Source organism: Thamnophis elegans, chromosome 1 (assembly GCF_009769535.1).
Source record: "Thamnophis elegans isolate rThaEle1 chromosome 1, rThaEle1.pri, whole genome shotgun sequence".
Lineage (NCBI taxonomy): Eukaryota > Metazoa > Chordata > Lepidosauria > Squamata > Colubridae > Thamnophis > Thamnophis elegans.
Window position 1 is genome coordinate 97,837,850 of NC_045541.1, and position 14,431 is coordinate 97,852,280.

At 38.5% G+C, this 14,431-nt stretch overlaps 1 protein-coding gene across 7 annotated transcripts in view; it reads right to left on the reverse strand.

Moving 5' to 3' along the window:
* Positions 1-14,431, reverse strand: part of NAV2 (neuron navigator 2) — a 253,203-nt gene that overhangs the window by 45,584 nt on the left and 193,188 nt on the right. For 5 of the 7 annotated variants that reach the window (XM_032224985.1, XM_032224976.1, XM_032224995.1 and 2 more), the window contains 5 exons: positions 12,285-12,987; positions 10,391-10,858; positions 4,698-4,742; positions 2,061-2,221; positions 169-357 (listed from right to left, as the gene is read on the reverse strand). In XM_032224985.1, the coding sequence (XP_032080876.1) occupies positions 169-357; positions 2,061-2,221; positions 4,698-4,742; positions 10,391-10,858; positions 12,285-12,987 (1,566 nt within the window). The remainder of the gene's footprint in view (positions 1-168; positions 358-2,060; positions 2,222-4,697; positions 4,743-10,390; positions 10,859-12,284; positions 12,988-14,431) is intronic. The other 2 variants (XM_032225004.1, XM_032225011.1) reach the window with 1 other exon arrangement.

Consider the following 14,431-nt stretch of genomic DNA (forward strand, 5'->3'; position numbering starts at 1 on the left):
CCTACCGTGTTAAAGTTTTGAATATGTGTTTTGTTGTTTTTTCCCCTTTCTCCGTAAATATAAGGGAAATAAACATCTATCAAAAATTAATAAACAATTTTTGTCATTCCTTCCCATATGCATACATGATTCAACTTTTTTGGGAAAAAAATGAACTGGATCTCTTACCCTCTTCAAATCCATCCCGGAATGACCCAGAACGGCTCATTGTCCTGCTCTTTTCATCCAGTGACATTGAGCTGTTCCGGAACCGGGACTCATTGTAAGGATCGTAAGGGCCATCTGCGTTAGAAAGACTGTGCGTCCGGAGCATGGTTGGGTTGGATAAGCTCATTTGGGCTGCTGTGGTGGGACTCGCTAGAAAGCAAACCAGAGATAGGAAATTCACAGATCTATACTCATGCTATGCTACTTTCACAAATGAACAAACCACACTGTTACTATAAGCATAAGAGTAGCAGTCTCTAACTAAATCTTTCTTAAAATTTGTCCTGCATTAATCAGGTAGAAAATGAAGTTTTGGAAAAAGAAACTTCTACAACCATGCTTGCTTCAACCATGTTGATTCTGAATAGTAACCAAGTTACAGTAGTAACTGAACTTGTGGTAGTCAGGCACAAAGTCAGACATTATTAGAATATCAAGACATTGGAGAGGATACTCGCAAAGCTAAAACTCCTTGGATCTGAATCCTGCTTCCCACAATAAAGTAATTTGGTACCTTTAAGACATTGCAATCTTCGTTATTAAATAATAGAGTTCCCAGAAAAATAACCAAGTAATAACTAAGATTTCAGAGACAAGGCTGACCCATTAAAATATATATCTTTATCATAGAATTGGTGATATGGTAATACATTTCTGGGTATCATATGATATACATTTTCAACTATTCATCTTCTGATCTGATTTTTGGCTCCTGGTCAAACTTACTTAGTTAATAGTTAAGGCTATGCAAAATTTGCACTGTTTTGCTTCACAAAGAGTTAATTTTGATCACTGGAGGAATTCACTTTAAAATGTTGCCCAGATTCAGAAAAGCAAGATACTCCAATGGGAAGCACTGAAGTGAGTCATTTTATTTCACTTGGCTGTTTTGCTTTGATGGCAATGTCTTCTATTGAAACAGTCAATTCAGTGTGATATGACAACCCACAACCTCTAGAAGCAAGGTGTGCATCAATTAGATCTCACAGGTTGGGCCTCCTCCGTATTCCATCGGCCAGCCAGTGCCGGCTGGCAACCACAAGGAGGAGGGCCTTCTCAGTAGTTGCCCCGACCCTTTGGAACGAGCTCCCCGTGGAGATTCGTACCCTCGCCACCGTCCAGGCCTTCCGCACAGCCCTTAAGAACTGGCTAGCCCGTCAGGCCTGGGGACAAGGATAGCCGCCCCTCCCGAATGATGAATGTATGTTGCTTATTACTTTTATTATATGTGTCTTTGTCATTGTTTTGTTATTCCCCCTCCCTGATTTTATGTGAGCCGCCCTGAGTCCCCTCAGGGAAAAGGGCGGCCTACAAATATTAATAAAATCAAAAATCAAATCAAATCAAAAGGGCAGTTCACTGAAGCTTTGATAAAAACAAAGAATCTCTTTGAGGCTTTGTACTAACCTAGCAACTATTATTCTTATGACTCTATCAAGGTAAGTCGTTATGTAGTGGCTGCCAAACTATCTTAGATCTTAAGCTGTATGTTCATTCATAGTGAAGATTAAATAAAGCAAATTATTGTTTCTTAAAAAAACCCAATTATATAACCAATTAAAACCAGATTAGTGATAATAATGAATAATTTTTCAGATGTAACATAAAACTTGCATGGTTCTAAAAATCTGAAAGAAATGTTTATGCAAAAGCAAACTCCTCTGACACTCCAAAATGCTAAGTTATAAATTAGAAAAGTAGGTGCATAATGACAATACTGGTTTGGTATGTTTCAACTGGCATGCTATATCAACACATGCTAGCTTATCAGTATCAATCTCCAATTAAATTTACATTTTTTTTGAACAAGCTGTACATTTCACAGTTGAAAGAAATCATAAAAGTTTACTCACCAAGCTGGGAGAAGTTAAATCTAGTCCCAGATGGTGATGTGATGCTGGAACCAGAAGAAAATGGAGAATTGACAACAGTGTCCTGAAGACCTCCAGCAGAATGTGAACGCAGCCATTCTTTTGCATCCTCTTGATTGCGAAGTTGTGATGATGGTGTATACCTGCACAAATCACAACCAGGTTTAGCTTTTGCTCAGAAATATCTTGCTTGACAAAACTACAAAAGTATTTTAGAGAAAATAGCAAAGCTGAAAAGAAGTCTTTTCCCTGCCAGAACACACCTTTTCTTGTTAGTAGAATTAGCCTAGTTGAAAATTTTCATCTTATATTTATAAACGTTTTAAATTTGGGACACATCAGTTTGTATCATGATTAAAGTAGGATGATTTAAGCATGATTAAGTATGGATTTAAGTAGATTCCTCTGAATGTCAAATTCAAAGAAATGCTTTAATATGGGCAGCTGTTACCAATATCTGTTACCCATGAATAGGAACATTATGGATTTATCTGATCGCTTGCAATTCCTCCTGGCTTGTAAATAGCCATTCATAATATGTCTATGCAAGATACCATGAAATCTAATGTGTGATTTAAAGCCAGTTAATTATTCCTTATCTGAGAAGATACTTATGAACATCTTAAAATTGATGACCCCTAGTTATGTTTAAACAACTTCCAATGATCATATTCAACAAGGCCAACAGCCACTACTGCCACTACATACTAATTTTTAGAGTTGGTTCTACATAAATATATGTATACAAATACATGGAGGTTATTGGCTTGTACAAAGGTGATGGGAGAAAAGCTAAAATTAGGTCCTTAAAATATTGCTGCTCGAAAGCTCAAAACTGAATTGCAAGAATCAAACCTGAAGATCTAGCAAAAGGAGATATATGTGTGCCTATAGATTGTGTAAATTTTTGGTTCATATGATTACCATCATTTGATAATGACTTAACTGACTGACTCCACTTTTTGCACTCCATATATGTACCATATACTCAAGGGTAAGCCAAGAATTTTAGGTGTCAAGATACACCTGAAAAATTGGTTAGGCTTATTTGTGAGCATTTTTCTTCAGCTTTTTAACATACCTACATTCAGTATATACTTGTGGATAAGTTCTAATTTTTAAGCAAAATACAATGAAAAATGCACTAGCCATGAAATCAGCCAATAATGAAAACTAAACATATGAAAATTTCAAAGGCTGGTTTATCTACAGCTGGCTTATATATGAGCTTATACACAATTATACCCAATCAGAATATCAGTCTGATGAAGACTGAAATTAATATGTAATGTGAGAGGTGTTGATTTTTTCCTTCTTGCCAGCAATAAAAATAAAATAAGCACTGCCAGTAAGCGAATATATTCTTTAAAACACCTCATTTAAACTACAAGCAGTTATATTTTATGCATAGCTTTGGTAGGAATTTCAATATTTAATTCACATTTTTCAGAGTGATCTAGTGATGTTAATTTGTACTTGGCACTAAAAAGCTAGATTTTGCTGTTAAGATTTCTGATGTTAAAAGTTATTCACGTGTATTGAGAAACTGGATCCATAAAAAGGCACACAAACATTAGAGGAATATGCAAATGAACAAACTACAGATACCTACCTCCTTGACATTTATATGTTTCAAGCTTAAAAAACAGTATTCATTAATAATTGGAGACATTGGATAGGTGGAAAAGATATTACAAACCAATTAACTTATTCAATCTTAACCCTCCCGTATTTTACACAGCACTTCTAGCATTGAGCTCAGTGAGACAATCAAAGATACTGCAAATAACAGGGTGTTTATAGCACAGAATAAATTGCAGCTGTAATTTAAAGCCATCAGGACAGTGATTGTAAAAAAGCAGCAGCACAATCTAGTCTAAAATTGAACAGACAATATCTGTGGAATTAGTTTAGACTTTCATGTCTAAACTAATTCTACCCTGGTCTCTGGGTGTCATGTGAATTTCGTTGTATGTATATACTGTGTATATACGTACAATGACAATAAAGTTTATATATCAGGTTAATAAATGGAGTAAAGTTGTTAAGTTTTCATTGAAAGAAGAGAGCATCCTTTTTCAGTCTAATTTTTTTATGTCAAATTGCTTATAATACATAATATAATTTTTAATCATTAATTCAACATCTTTTTTTTCCTAAGCACAATTACTGCTTCGGTTGTCGGTTGTCGTATAGCAAAGCCTGCACTTTTAATGACTTCTCAGTTCTTCTTGATCTGCATTTCAGAAGTTAACACTGTGAGAATAACATCATCCAGTTGCTATTTCAGTCATAAAAGCTGCAAATTATTGCTTGCAAGTCAAGCTTGGTGAGTTGGTTTTTGAAAAGCCAGCCAGCTATAGTTACAAATCCTGCTCAAGCTGAGAAGCTATGAAAAGAAGCATGTAGGTGAGAAGACAGAATAATGACCTGCTTCAAGAGGACATGGCTTGGGGGGTGAGAGGGGGATGGAAGACAGGGAGAAAGAGACTGCAGCCACTCACTGCAAAGCAGAGACCACCACCAGCGCTAAAGACACGGAAGACACACAGGCAAAAGAAAAAAAAATTTCCCCAAACCACATGGAAAACTACTTATGCTATACGGAAACACCAATACCTGAGTCCTTTCTTAGGCAAAGTGTTCCTATCAAGATGTGGGTCGCTGTAGAAAAGTTAAAAGAGAAAGAACTTCAGAGAAGAGCAAAAAGGGAATTAAAGGTCAGTTTGAAAAAAAAGAACACTAATAAACAACTCTGTCTTAGCACTGAAAAAAGAGAGACAAAAGCCCCTGTCAAACCAACATGCAAAAACCTAACCAGATTTAGACTCTGTTACACAGGACATGCAAACGGGACCATGCTAGATGAACTCAAACCCAAGACTGAGATCTCATATCTCAATTCAACCTTCTCCAATTTGGAACTTTTCAGATGGAAATTTAGGAAAGTGGCAAGCCTAACATATCTGGAGGACTTAGAATTTTGAACGTTCTAAATACTTATTTTAATGCAACTTTTCAAGCTCATTTGGAAGTTGGACTGGCCATTTCTCTACCATAAAAGTAACTGGGACACTTTCTGTTCTTAATATGTACATATTTCAGATGAACTTTTCTCAGTAAATGTAGACTGGTCATCCCTATGACAATGTTGAAAAATTTCCTTTAAAAATACACAAAAAATACAACACTATCTCTCAACTCTCAAACAAGATTCCCCACCCAGCATCAGATTGGAATTAATAATACAATCTGCAACCTTTTGAAGGGTAAAAAGTAGATATTAGTTGCATGAACCAGAGGCGTCTATGAGTAGGATTATTTATTATTTGCTTTCAGGAAATAAGCTTAGCATTGAAATAAGCTATATTCAAATCACACCTGACCCTCTTTCAAAAACACAACTTCTGCAAGCTAGGTTTATAAATGTTCAAAAGCCTTGTTCTGAATAATATCTGCCAACAGTACAAATACTTTTTAGTTTAATGAGGGAACAAATAATAGATTGATCACATAACTAGATTCCCTTTGTAATGGAGATGGGTGGTTCCAAAACGTTTAAATAAATAAGATAAACTAGATACTCTAAAGTGAATCCTGAAATGATGCATCAAATGAAATGAGTCACAGTCTACAAGAGGTTATGCCTAAAAACATAAATTTATATTTAAGCTCCCACAAGTTTTTTGCTATTCTAGCTCTAATAGAGTAACAATCACCTTTCTGGAAATCATTTAATTATGTCATTTATTAAACAATTAAATATCTCTAATAATAATAAGTTCTGAAACTTAGTAAAGAAGAGTATTGACTGCAAGGTTTTAGTGCAGGAAATATAGATAATTATATTGATTCTACCATTATAATTAATTTCTAAACATCTAATGGTAGCAATAACATTTCCAGTGTGCTTTGCTGCACATTGTTTCCATACGTTCATTCTTACAAGAAAGTACACAGAACAAAATACCAAAAGAGCCAAAAATTTCCAAAATTGACACTGATGTAAGCAACTTATTACAGGGACTAATTTCAGCCACAACAGAAGAGTTGGGGATGGAAACCAAGACAAAAGGTGAAACAACTGAAAACATGAGGGAAAGCGGCATGCCACCAGAATGCAGAAATGCTAGTGAGAGTTTAATCTTCCAGTAAAAAAACACAGAACTTTGTAAGATCCTTAAGTTTGCATTCTTAAAAAAAACATTACATTTGTCCACATGGTTCTCCAGAATAAACTGGGTCATTGCTGCTGTTAAATATACTCTCACTGGCATGTCTTTGAGTGACAGTTCAACACAGCCCAGTGAAATATACACACACTCTCCACTGAGCACAGTCTTGCACAATACACTTTGGCTTCTTAAGCGTCACAATGAACCCTCCTGGATCTTATGTATTCCACTGCCCTATGAAAGACAGCATTACCTGTCCTGCCTCCTGGGTAAAGTATTTCTGCAGAATTTGGGACTAGCAGCAGGGGAAGAGAGAGGGCTAGAAGAAGTTCAACAAGACAGAAAAACAAAACAACAACAAAAGAGAGAGAGAGGAAGATTAGCACAAAGGGAAGAAAGGGAAAGCTGTTAGAAAAAAAAAAGAATCCATTCACAGGTTGATAACAGTTGTTTTATGTTGCGAAGCCATAGATCGTTAAAAGATTCCAGGAACTGCCTAAGTCAGAGGTGTCCAACTCATGGCCCACGGGCCAGATACGTCACACATTGGCCACAGCCATCCCTGGTTTAGTGAAGAGGAAAAAGTCACAATACATCACATGTTGTCGCAAGTTTGACACCCGTGGCCTAAGTGATTTAGCAAAGTCAGGCTGCATCCAAAACAATTCAGGAAGAGCTACAGTCCTGGGTCTTCTTGCCATTAGGTTTTCTCTGTTCCTATGCAGAGATGGACTAAGATGACTCTTCCAATTGTTCATTTTCCTAGAAATAGGCTAATTCATTCATAGCAATAGCTAAAGGGCTATATGGTACTCATTCTTGTACTACAAATTGATTTCAACTACAGGTAATCCTCGCTTAAACAACTGGTTGTTTTATGACCAAAGTTATGACAGACACAGAAAAGGAGCTTTTTGGTCTGAAAAGCCTTAAAGACCAGGCCAAAGAAAATGGCCACCCTGAGGACATATGTTCACATGACCGGCAGGTCAGTTTTATGCAGTCTGCAGTCACGTGTTTCTGGCATTTTACCTCGTTTTCGGGAGGGTGGGGAAGATTACTTAATGTCCACTGTGTTTGCTTAATGACTGTCATTTTAAGTCTTGAAAATTACTTCTGATCACATGGGTGCCTTGATTTATCACCATAACAATTTACAACCATAATTCTGAGCTCAATTAGGTAAAACAAGGACTATTCGTAAAATATTTAATATGTTTATATGATCCTGGCTGAAATCTAAAAAGAAGCAGTCAAGGAAACACAATTGGCTGACATACAAGCTAGATATGAAGCCTGCCTTAAATTGTGGCTTAACGTAAAGCATGTTCTTTATAATTTATTTATTTATTCAATTTCTATAGCCACTCAATCCAGTGACTATAATAAGTGGCTTAAAATTCTCAAATTTTAAAATAAACAAATAATTAAAAAAACATTAAAACAGTAAAAACATTTGAACTTGGTTGTTTTCTTACAGACACATCATTAGCCAAACTAATTTGGCAGTTCCTTGATTGGGATATTGTTTCCTTCTTGACTGATGGTCTGATGTTAATCTTGATGTTAATCTAATGCTGGTGGGGAGGTGTTTGGGTCTTTTTGTTCCTTTTGGCTTGTTGATTGTCTCTTTCACACAGTATGTAGATGTTATTTATGTCTCTGTGTCTATTGATGGCCCATTTGTCAGATTGCCAGGCTTCCAGAAATTCCTAGCACTTTTGAATTAGGGTTGGTATAGGATGATCAGTTTCCTAGTTGAAACTATGGGTGAGTCTGTTGATATTTTGTGAAATTAAAGAGTTTTCAGAGTTTTTCAAAAGACACTCTGACAAATGTGCCATCAACAGATACATAGACATTAACAACATCTACATACTAAAGGTGGTGGCCTTTCAGCTCCAGCGGTCCTTGGAGGAAGCTAGTTACCTGGACCTATTCCAGTCTGGCTTCAGGCCTGGCTACAGCACAGAAACCGCTTTGGTCGCATTGATCGATGACCTCTGGAGAGCCAGGGACGGAGGCCATGCCTCCATCCTGGTTCTCCTTGACCTCTCAGCGGCTTTCGATACCATCGACCATGGTATCCTTCTGCGACGACTGCGGGAGGTGGGGGTGGGAGGCACTGTTTTGCAGTGGTTCTCCTCTTACCTCTCGGACAGGTCGCAGTTGGTGTTAGTTGGAGGACAGAGATCGACCCCTAGGCCCCTAACATATGGGGTGCCACAGGGTTCGGTCTTGTCCCCCCTACTTTTTAACATATACATGAAACCGCTGGGCGAGATCATTCGGCGGCACGGGATAAAATACCACCAGTATGCGGACGATACTCAGTTGTATCTGTCCGCCCCGTGCCAACTCAATGAAGCGGTGGACGTGATGAACCAGGGCCTTGAAGCTGTTAGGGACTGGATGAGGGCTAACAAGCTTGTGCTCAACCCAGATAAGACCGAGTTGCTGTTGTGTTTCCCTCCCACTAATTTGGCAAGTATTCCATCTCTCAGGCTGGGGGGTCAAATATTACGCCCCTCAGACAGGGTCCGCAACTTGGGAGTCCTCCTGGACCCACAGCTGACTTTTGAACACCATCTGTCAGCTGTGACCAGGGGGGCATTTGCCCAGGTTCGCCTGGTGCACCAGTTGTGCCCCTACCTGAACCGGGAGGCTCTCACAACAGTCACTCGTGCCCTTGTGACCTCTAGGCTGGAGTACTGCAATGTGCTCTACATGGGGCTGCCCTTGAAGAGTATCCGGCGACTTCAGCTAGTCCAGAATGCGGCCGCGCGAGCGATTGTGGGTGCACCTCGCTTCACCCACATAACACCTATCCTCCGCGAGCTGCACTGGCTTCCGGTCGATCTCCGGGTACGCTTCAAGGTGCTACTTATCACCTTCAAAGCCCTTCATGGTAGTGGATCTGGGTACTTGAGAGACCGCCTACTGCCAATTACCTCCACCCGACCAATTAGATCCCATAGATTAGGCCTCCTCCGAGTTCCATCTGCCGGTCAATGTCGACTGGCAACTACGCGGAGGAGAGCCTTCTCGGTGGCAGCTCCGACCCTATGGAACGATCTCCCCGTGGAGATTCGTATCCTCACCACCCTCCAGACCTTCCACACAGCCCTTAAAAACTGGCTATCCCGTCAGGCCTGGGATTAAAGACTGTAACCCACCCGAATAGTATGAATGTCGTGCTTTTAATGATGTATTGTCTTATGTGTCAATTGTTTGTTTCCCTCCCTTTTCGAGTTGTAAGCCGCCCTGAGTCCCCCCAGGGAAAAGGGCGGCATATAAATAAATTACTCTAAACTCTAAACTCTCTATGTAAAAGAGGCAATCAACTTGCCAAAAAGTGAACAAAAAAATAAAAAATCTGCTTATCAGCAATCAACATCTATATGAGCATAGTTTAACACAAAAATTAACATCAGATCAACAATCAAAAAGTAAACAATATCCCAATCAAGGAATTGCTGAACACGCTAACATTAAACAACCCAGCCAAAGAATTTTCAAGACCACTCCCACCAATACTGATAGGGCAAGCCACCACAATATAAACTTCACTCTTTGCTAATACCAGATGATGTTATTATGTCTACAAGAAAACAACCAAATTCAGAGAGCACCAAGGACCCCTTTCAACCCTGAGCTACAAATATTCCTCTTTATCAGTAAAAACATCCATAAAATAGAAACTATACCACATTATACTATATATATACAATTCTCTCTCTCTCTTTGCACACTCACACACAATTTGGCATAATATTTATGCCATACTTGTTAATTTCTTCAGTTTATGCTAAAAGAAATCAAAGTTGCCAGTGGGGCACTTTATCAAGTTGTGGTTATATATTTTTATATTACAATCGCCGGAAGTCCTTTGTTATTTGAAATTTCCAGAAATAGAGAGACCAAATGATATAGACTTCAATTTGACTGTTATTTAACAAAAGTAAGACAACTGTATATACCAAAGAGAAAAATAAATTTGAATAATTATCACAGATTTCTATCTTTAAGAAGTTGTGAAAACTATAAAAAGCCTTTAGCAGTTAGTTCCTTAATATATAAACCACAAACAATAACTGGGACCAGGGAAAATATTGGTATCTTTTGAAATTTTCTCACCTTTCTGACAAGTTTGTCTTAACGCTGTTGGTTCTAACAAAGGGAGGCACTGAGTCATCCTTAGGAGCTGCAATCAAGCCACTGGAAGAATTGTGGTTCAGCCCACTTCCACTGCTGAGAGAAATATCAATGGATTCACAACTGGTGTGCAGGCTGCTGACAGACTGGTATCCAATCCCATCCTTGCTGACAGCAGAAGAACTACTGGGGTTAGTACCCCAGGTCAAGCTGTTGGAGGGAGCCGAGTGAGCTGAACTGGGACTAGATGCCAATGGAGATTGATTTGTGTCTGTATTTTTACAATAAAGAGGGCTACTACCACCACTGCTCAATATGCCGCTGCCAGAAGGAGATTCTGGATTTCCTTGTTGGTTCATGGTTGCATGTGGGTTGGAGATGACTACTGAATTTTTCATGCTTTCTGCTGTTGTTATGGGAGGTTGTTTATTTGGCTTTCCACCAAAAAGTCTGAAGAAGAAGAAAAGGAAGTCAGATATATGGATTATTTATTTATTTATTTGTATTTATTTATTTGTATGCCACTTTTATTATATTTGCAAACCACTCAAGGAGGTGACCATATCCAACAAAGCCCCCTATTCCTATGTTCCCTGCATAGGGTGGGTTGGGCTGAGAGACAAAGAAGTTCTAGCATAGATGAAAAAAATATCCTTAATATCCTTAATGTTATAAATTAATTTCTTCTACTGTGAACATATCTCTTTACAGCGAGGAGAGACATACTGTGCTAAATTTTAGTCCAATTGTGGTAGTATTTTGGCATCCTAAACATAGTAGGTTTCACGTAAGTTTGCCATGCACCATGCTTCATGAGCACATGTCCCTTCTGTGCATGCACTTTTTTTTGCGCACACAGCTTGCATGCATGCACGTGGCTTAAAAAACGTGGGTAAATAGGACAGCATAGAGTTGGAGTGGGGTGGTGGGCCCACGCGGGTCCACCCGCAGGTGTCCATGACCGGTTCACCTGAACTGATCTGAACCATCTGAATAACACCTCTGGTCCTGAATAACATGTGACATTTTTTCTTTCTTGCATTTGCTTTCTTCACATTTTTAGGTGGTCAGTACAAGCAGAAACAACCAAAAGGCACTTACAAGATTTTCTTCCCATATTAGCTAAATTTTATTTTGATTTTACTAAGATAATTAGACAAATGCTCATTTAGTCACATATTAGTGGTACAGGTAAGTCCTTGCTTGATGACCATCTGTTTAGCAACTGTTCAAAATTGCCAGTCATAGTTACCATTGTTAAGCATGGACTACCTGTATTTATTTTACAGAACGTGACTGCAATGGTCATAATGTTTATTAAGTATCCTATATTGTGCTGGAGAAGCTGTAATCGCCCTTTAAGAGAAGGCAATGTACTGTATTTACCTAAACAGCACATACAGTCCTCACTAGGAAACTCAATTTCAGTAACATTCCTTAATATCTCTACTACACTTATAGGTAGGAATGAGAAAATATATAACAATAGACCTTTGTCTGCCCATTATATTCCTAGCCAATCGTTTTTGGAACAGATAAACTAGAATAACTGGATGCTCTTCATTTATTATGGTGCAACTACAGAACTTTATTGATAAATTCCTTTTGTGTCCAATCACACTTGGCCAATAAAGAATTAATTAATTAATTAATTAATTCTTTATCTATCTATCTATCTATCTATCTATGTATCTATCTATCTATCATCTATCTATCTATCTATCTATCTATCTATCTATCTATCTATCTATCTAATCATCTATCTATCTAATAAAAGGATATCTATTCTAGACCTAAAATCATCAAGGATAACTTCCAGAATGTTTCTTCACATCTTTGAAATAAAACAATTCAAATGAAAAAAAACTATAATTACCTGCGCAGTGTAGGAGAGGCCACGTCTGGGTACTTTACTCCTTGCTGGTGAGTATTCTGGGATGCACTGGACATTGTCTGAGGTGATGGATTTGCTTTAACAGAGTTACAAGAGACCACACTTTCATTATCTGAGGATATCCCTTTCTCTTTATCAGTCTGATTTATTAATCCTGGCAGAGAGCTCCCAAGGGCAACTTTTGTTGGTTCTCTTATTTTAGGAACAGGCAAACCTGCAGACTTGCTGCTTATGTTGGAGTCTATGCTGCTGGTGCTAGATCTATTGCCAGCTCCACTTCTGCTGCTGGATTTGCTGGGGCGGGGTAGACTCCGATACTGAAGATTGGTTCGGGTAGAAATGGCTAAATAGCCGTCATCCTGATTTTGTGAACCATCAACACTAGTCTTCCGGCCAGTAGATCTTCCGATGAGTCCAGATGACTTGGGTATTTTGCCCAGAGTAGCAGCTCTACTAGTAATAGTTGCTCCACTAGCTGTAATCATGGTCACACCTACAGCTGACCCACTCTGCTTTTTAAATCCAAACATGTTTGTATTAGTCGTAGCCGTTCTACAGTTATTGGCGGAAGACTTTTTTGATTCATCCCCACTGCTCCTCCCAGCATCTGAAGGGGAACGTTTAATGTTTCCAGATTTGGGAGAAATTCTGCCCTTTTCTGAAACCTTGGCATCATCGGTTTTCCCTTTAAAAAAAAAAGGAGAAAGAAAACAATTTTAAATATTGAACGGTTTCAAATATTACGCAGAAACATTTTAATATTTTTAAGTTATTTGTAAATTATTAATATATTTGAGCACCAGGAGAAAATACTTAATATGCTATTTAAGTCTAAAGGTAAAAGTTCTCCTCACACATATGTGCTAGTCGTTCCCTACTCTAGGGGGCGGTGCTCATCTTTGTTTCAAAGCCAAAGAGCCAGCATTGTCCAAAAACCTCTCTGTGGTTATGTGGCCAGCATGACTAAACACTAAGGCACATGGAATGCAGTTACCTTCCCACTAAAGGTGGTTCCTATTTTTCTACTTGCATTTTTACATGCTTTCAAACTGCTGTTCGCAGAAGCTGGGACAAGTAATGGGAGCTCACTCTGTTATGGGGCACTAGGAATTCGAACCACCGAACTGCCAACCTTTCTGATCGACAAGCTTAATGTCTTACCACTGAGCCACCATGTCTCTATTTAAGTCTAAAAATGTAAAGTTACAACTGTTTTGTTCTATTACATGAACAACTACATTGTTAGCTAGAACTAGCATTTGAGATACCTCTACCCTATGGTAGTTGAATATGCTTGATATAGGCAACATCAATGTAGCTTTTCATACAATAGAACAAAATATTTATGTAACTAGCATTGAAAGAGAATGAGAAAAGAAGACTCAGGAGTGATATAAAAGTCTTCAGTTGGCTAAAAGCTTGAAACACTCCAGTAAAAGTGAATGTGCCACTTGAAGGGGAAATCAGTTTTACTGGTTAACAGTTCTTACTTTTGAGTTCACATGGTAGCCACATGGGCTCAGGAAATTATTTGTCTGAATTAAAGATGTTTTAAGAAGATTTAATTTAAAAATTAAAATTTTAGTCTGAGCAGGCCATTTTAAATTTACACCCGCCCATGGCACCCTCACACTCTGTAACTCTTGACTGCAGTACTCTCTTGTCCCAGTAGACTGCTGGCTAGGGACTGCTGCTTCTTCCTACCTAACAGCCTATGCAACCCTGGGGTTATGATAGCAACTAGGTCAGCTGGGACTGGTGTCCCTAAGTGATGCAGTCACATGACACCACCCTCACTCAGCACTGGAAATTCTGGTTCCAGTTGCCATCATAACATGAGGACTACCTATATTATCCTCCTTACTTCCTTTGAGCTGCTATGATGTCTAGCAGATTGTAGTGTAAAGATCTAGCATTTTGAGTGCTGATGAGGGATATTGCTACTTAATTATGTACAATTAGAAATGAGAATAAAAGGAAGTAAAAATAGTCTCTCTCCTCCAGAAAACCTTCAGGGTAAACTGTGGTATAATTTAGTTGTAGCAAAAATCTCTTGTTCAAAATACACAGCCTTAGACAGATTTCCAAGTTAAGGGTGGATTGAAAACCAATGGAGAAACTAGCTCTTA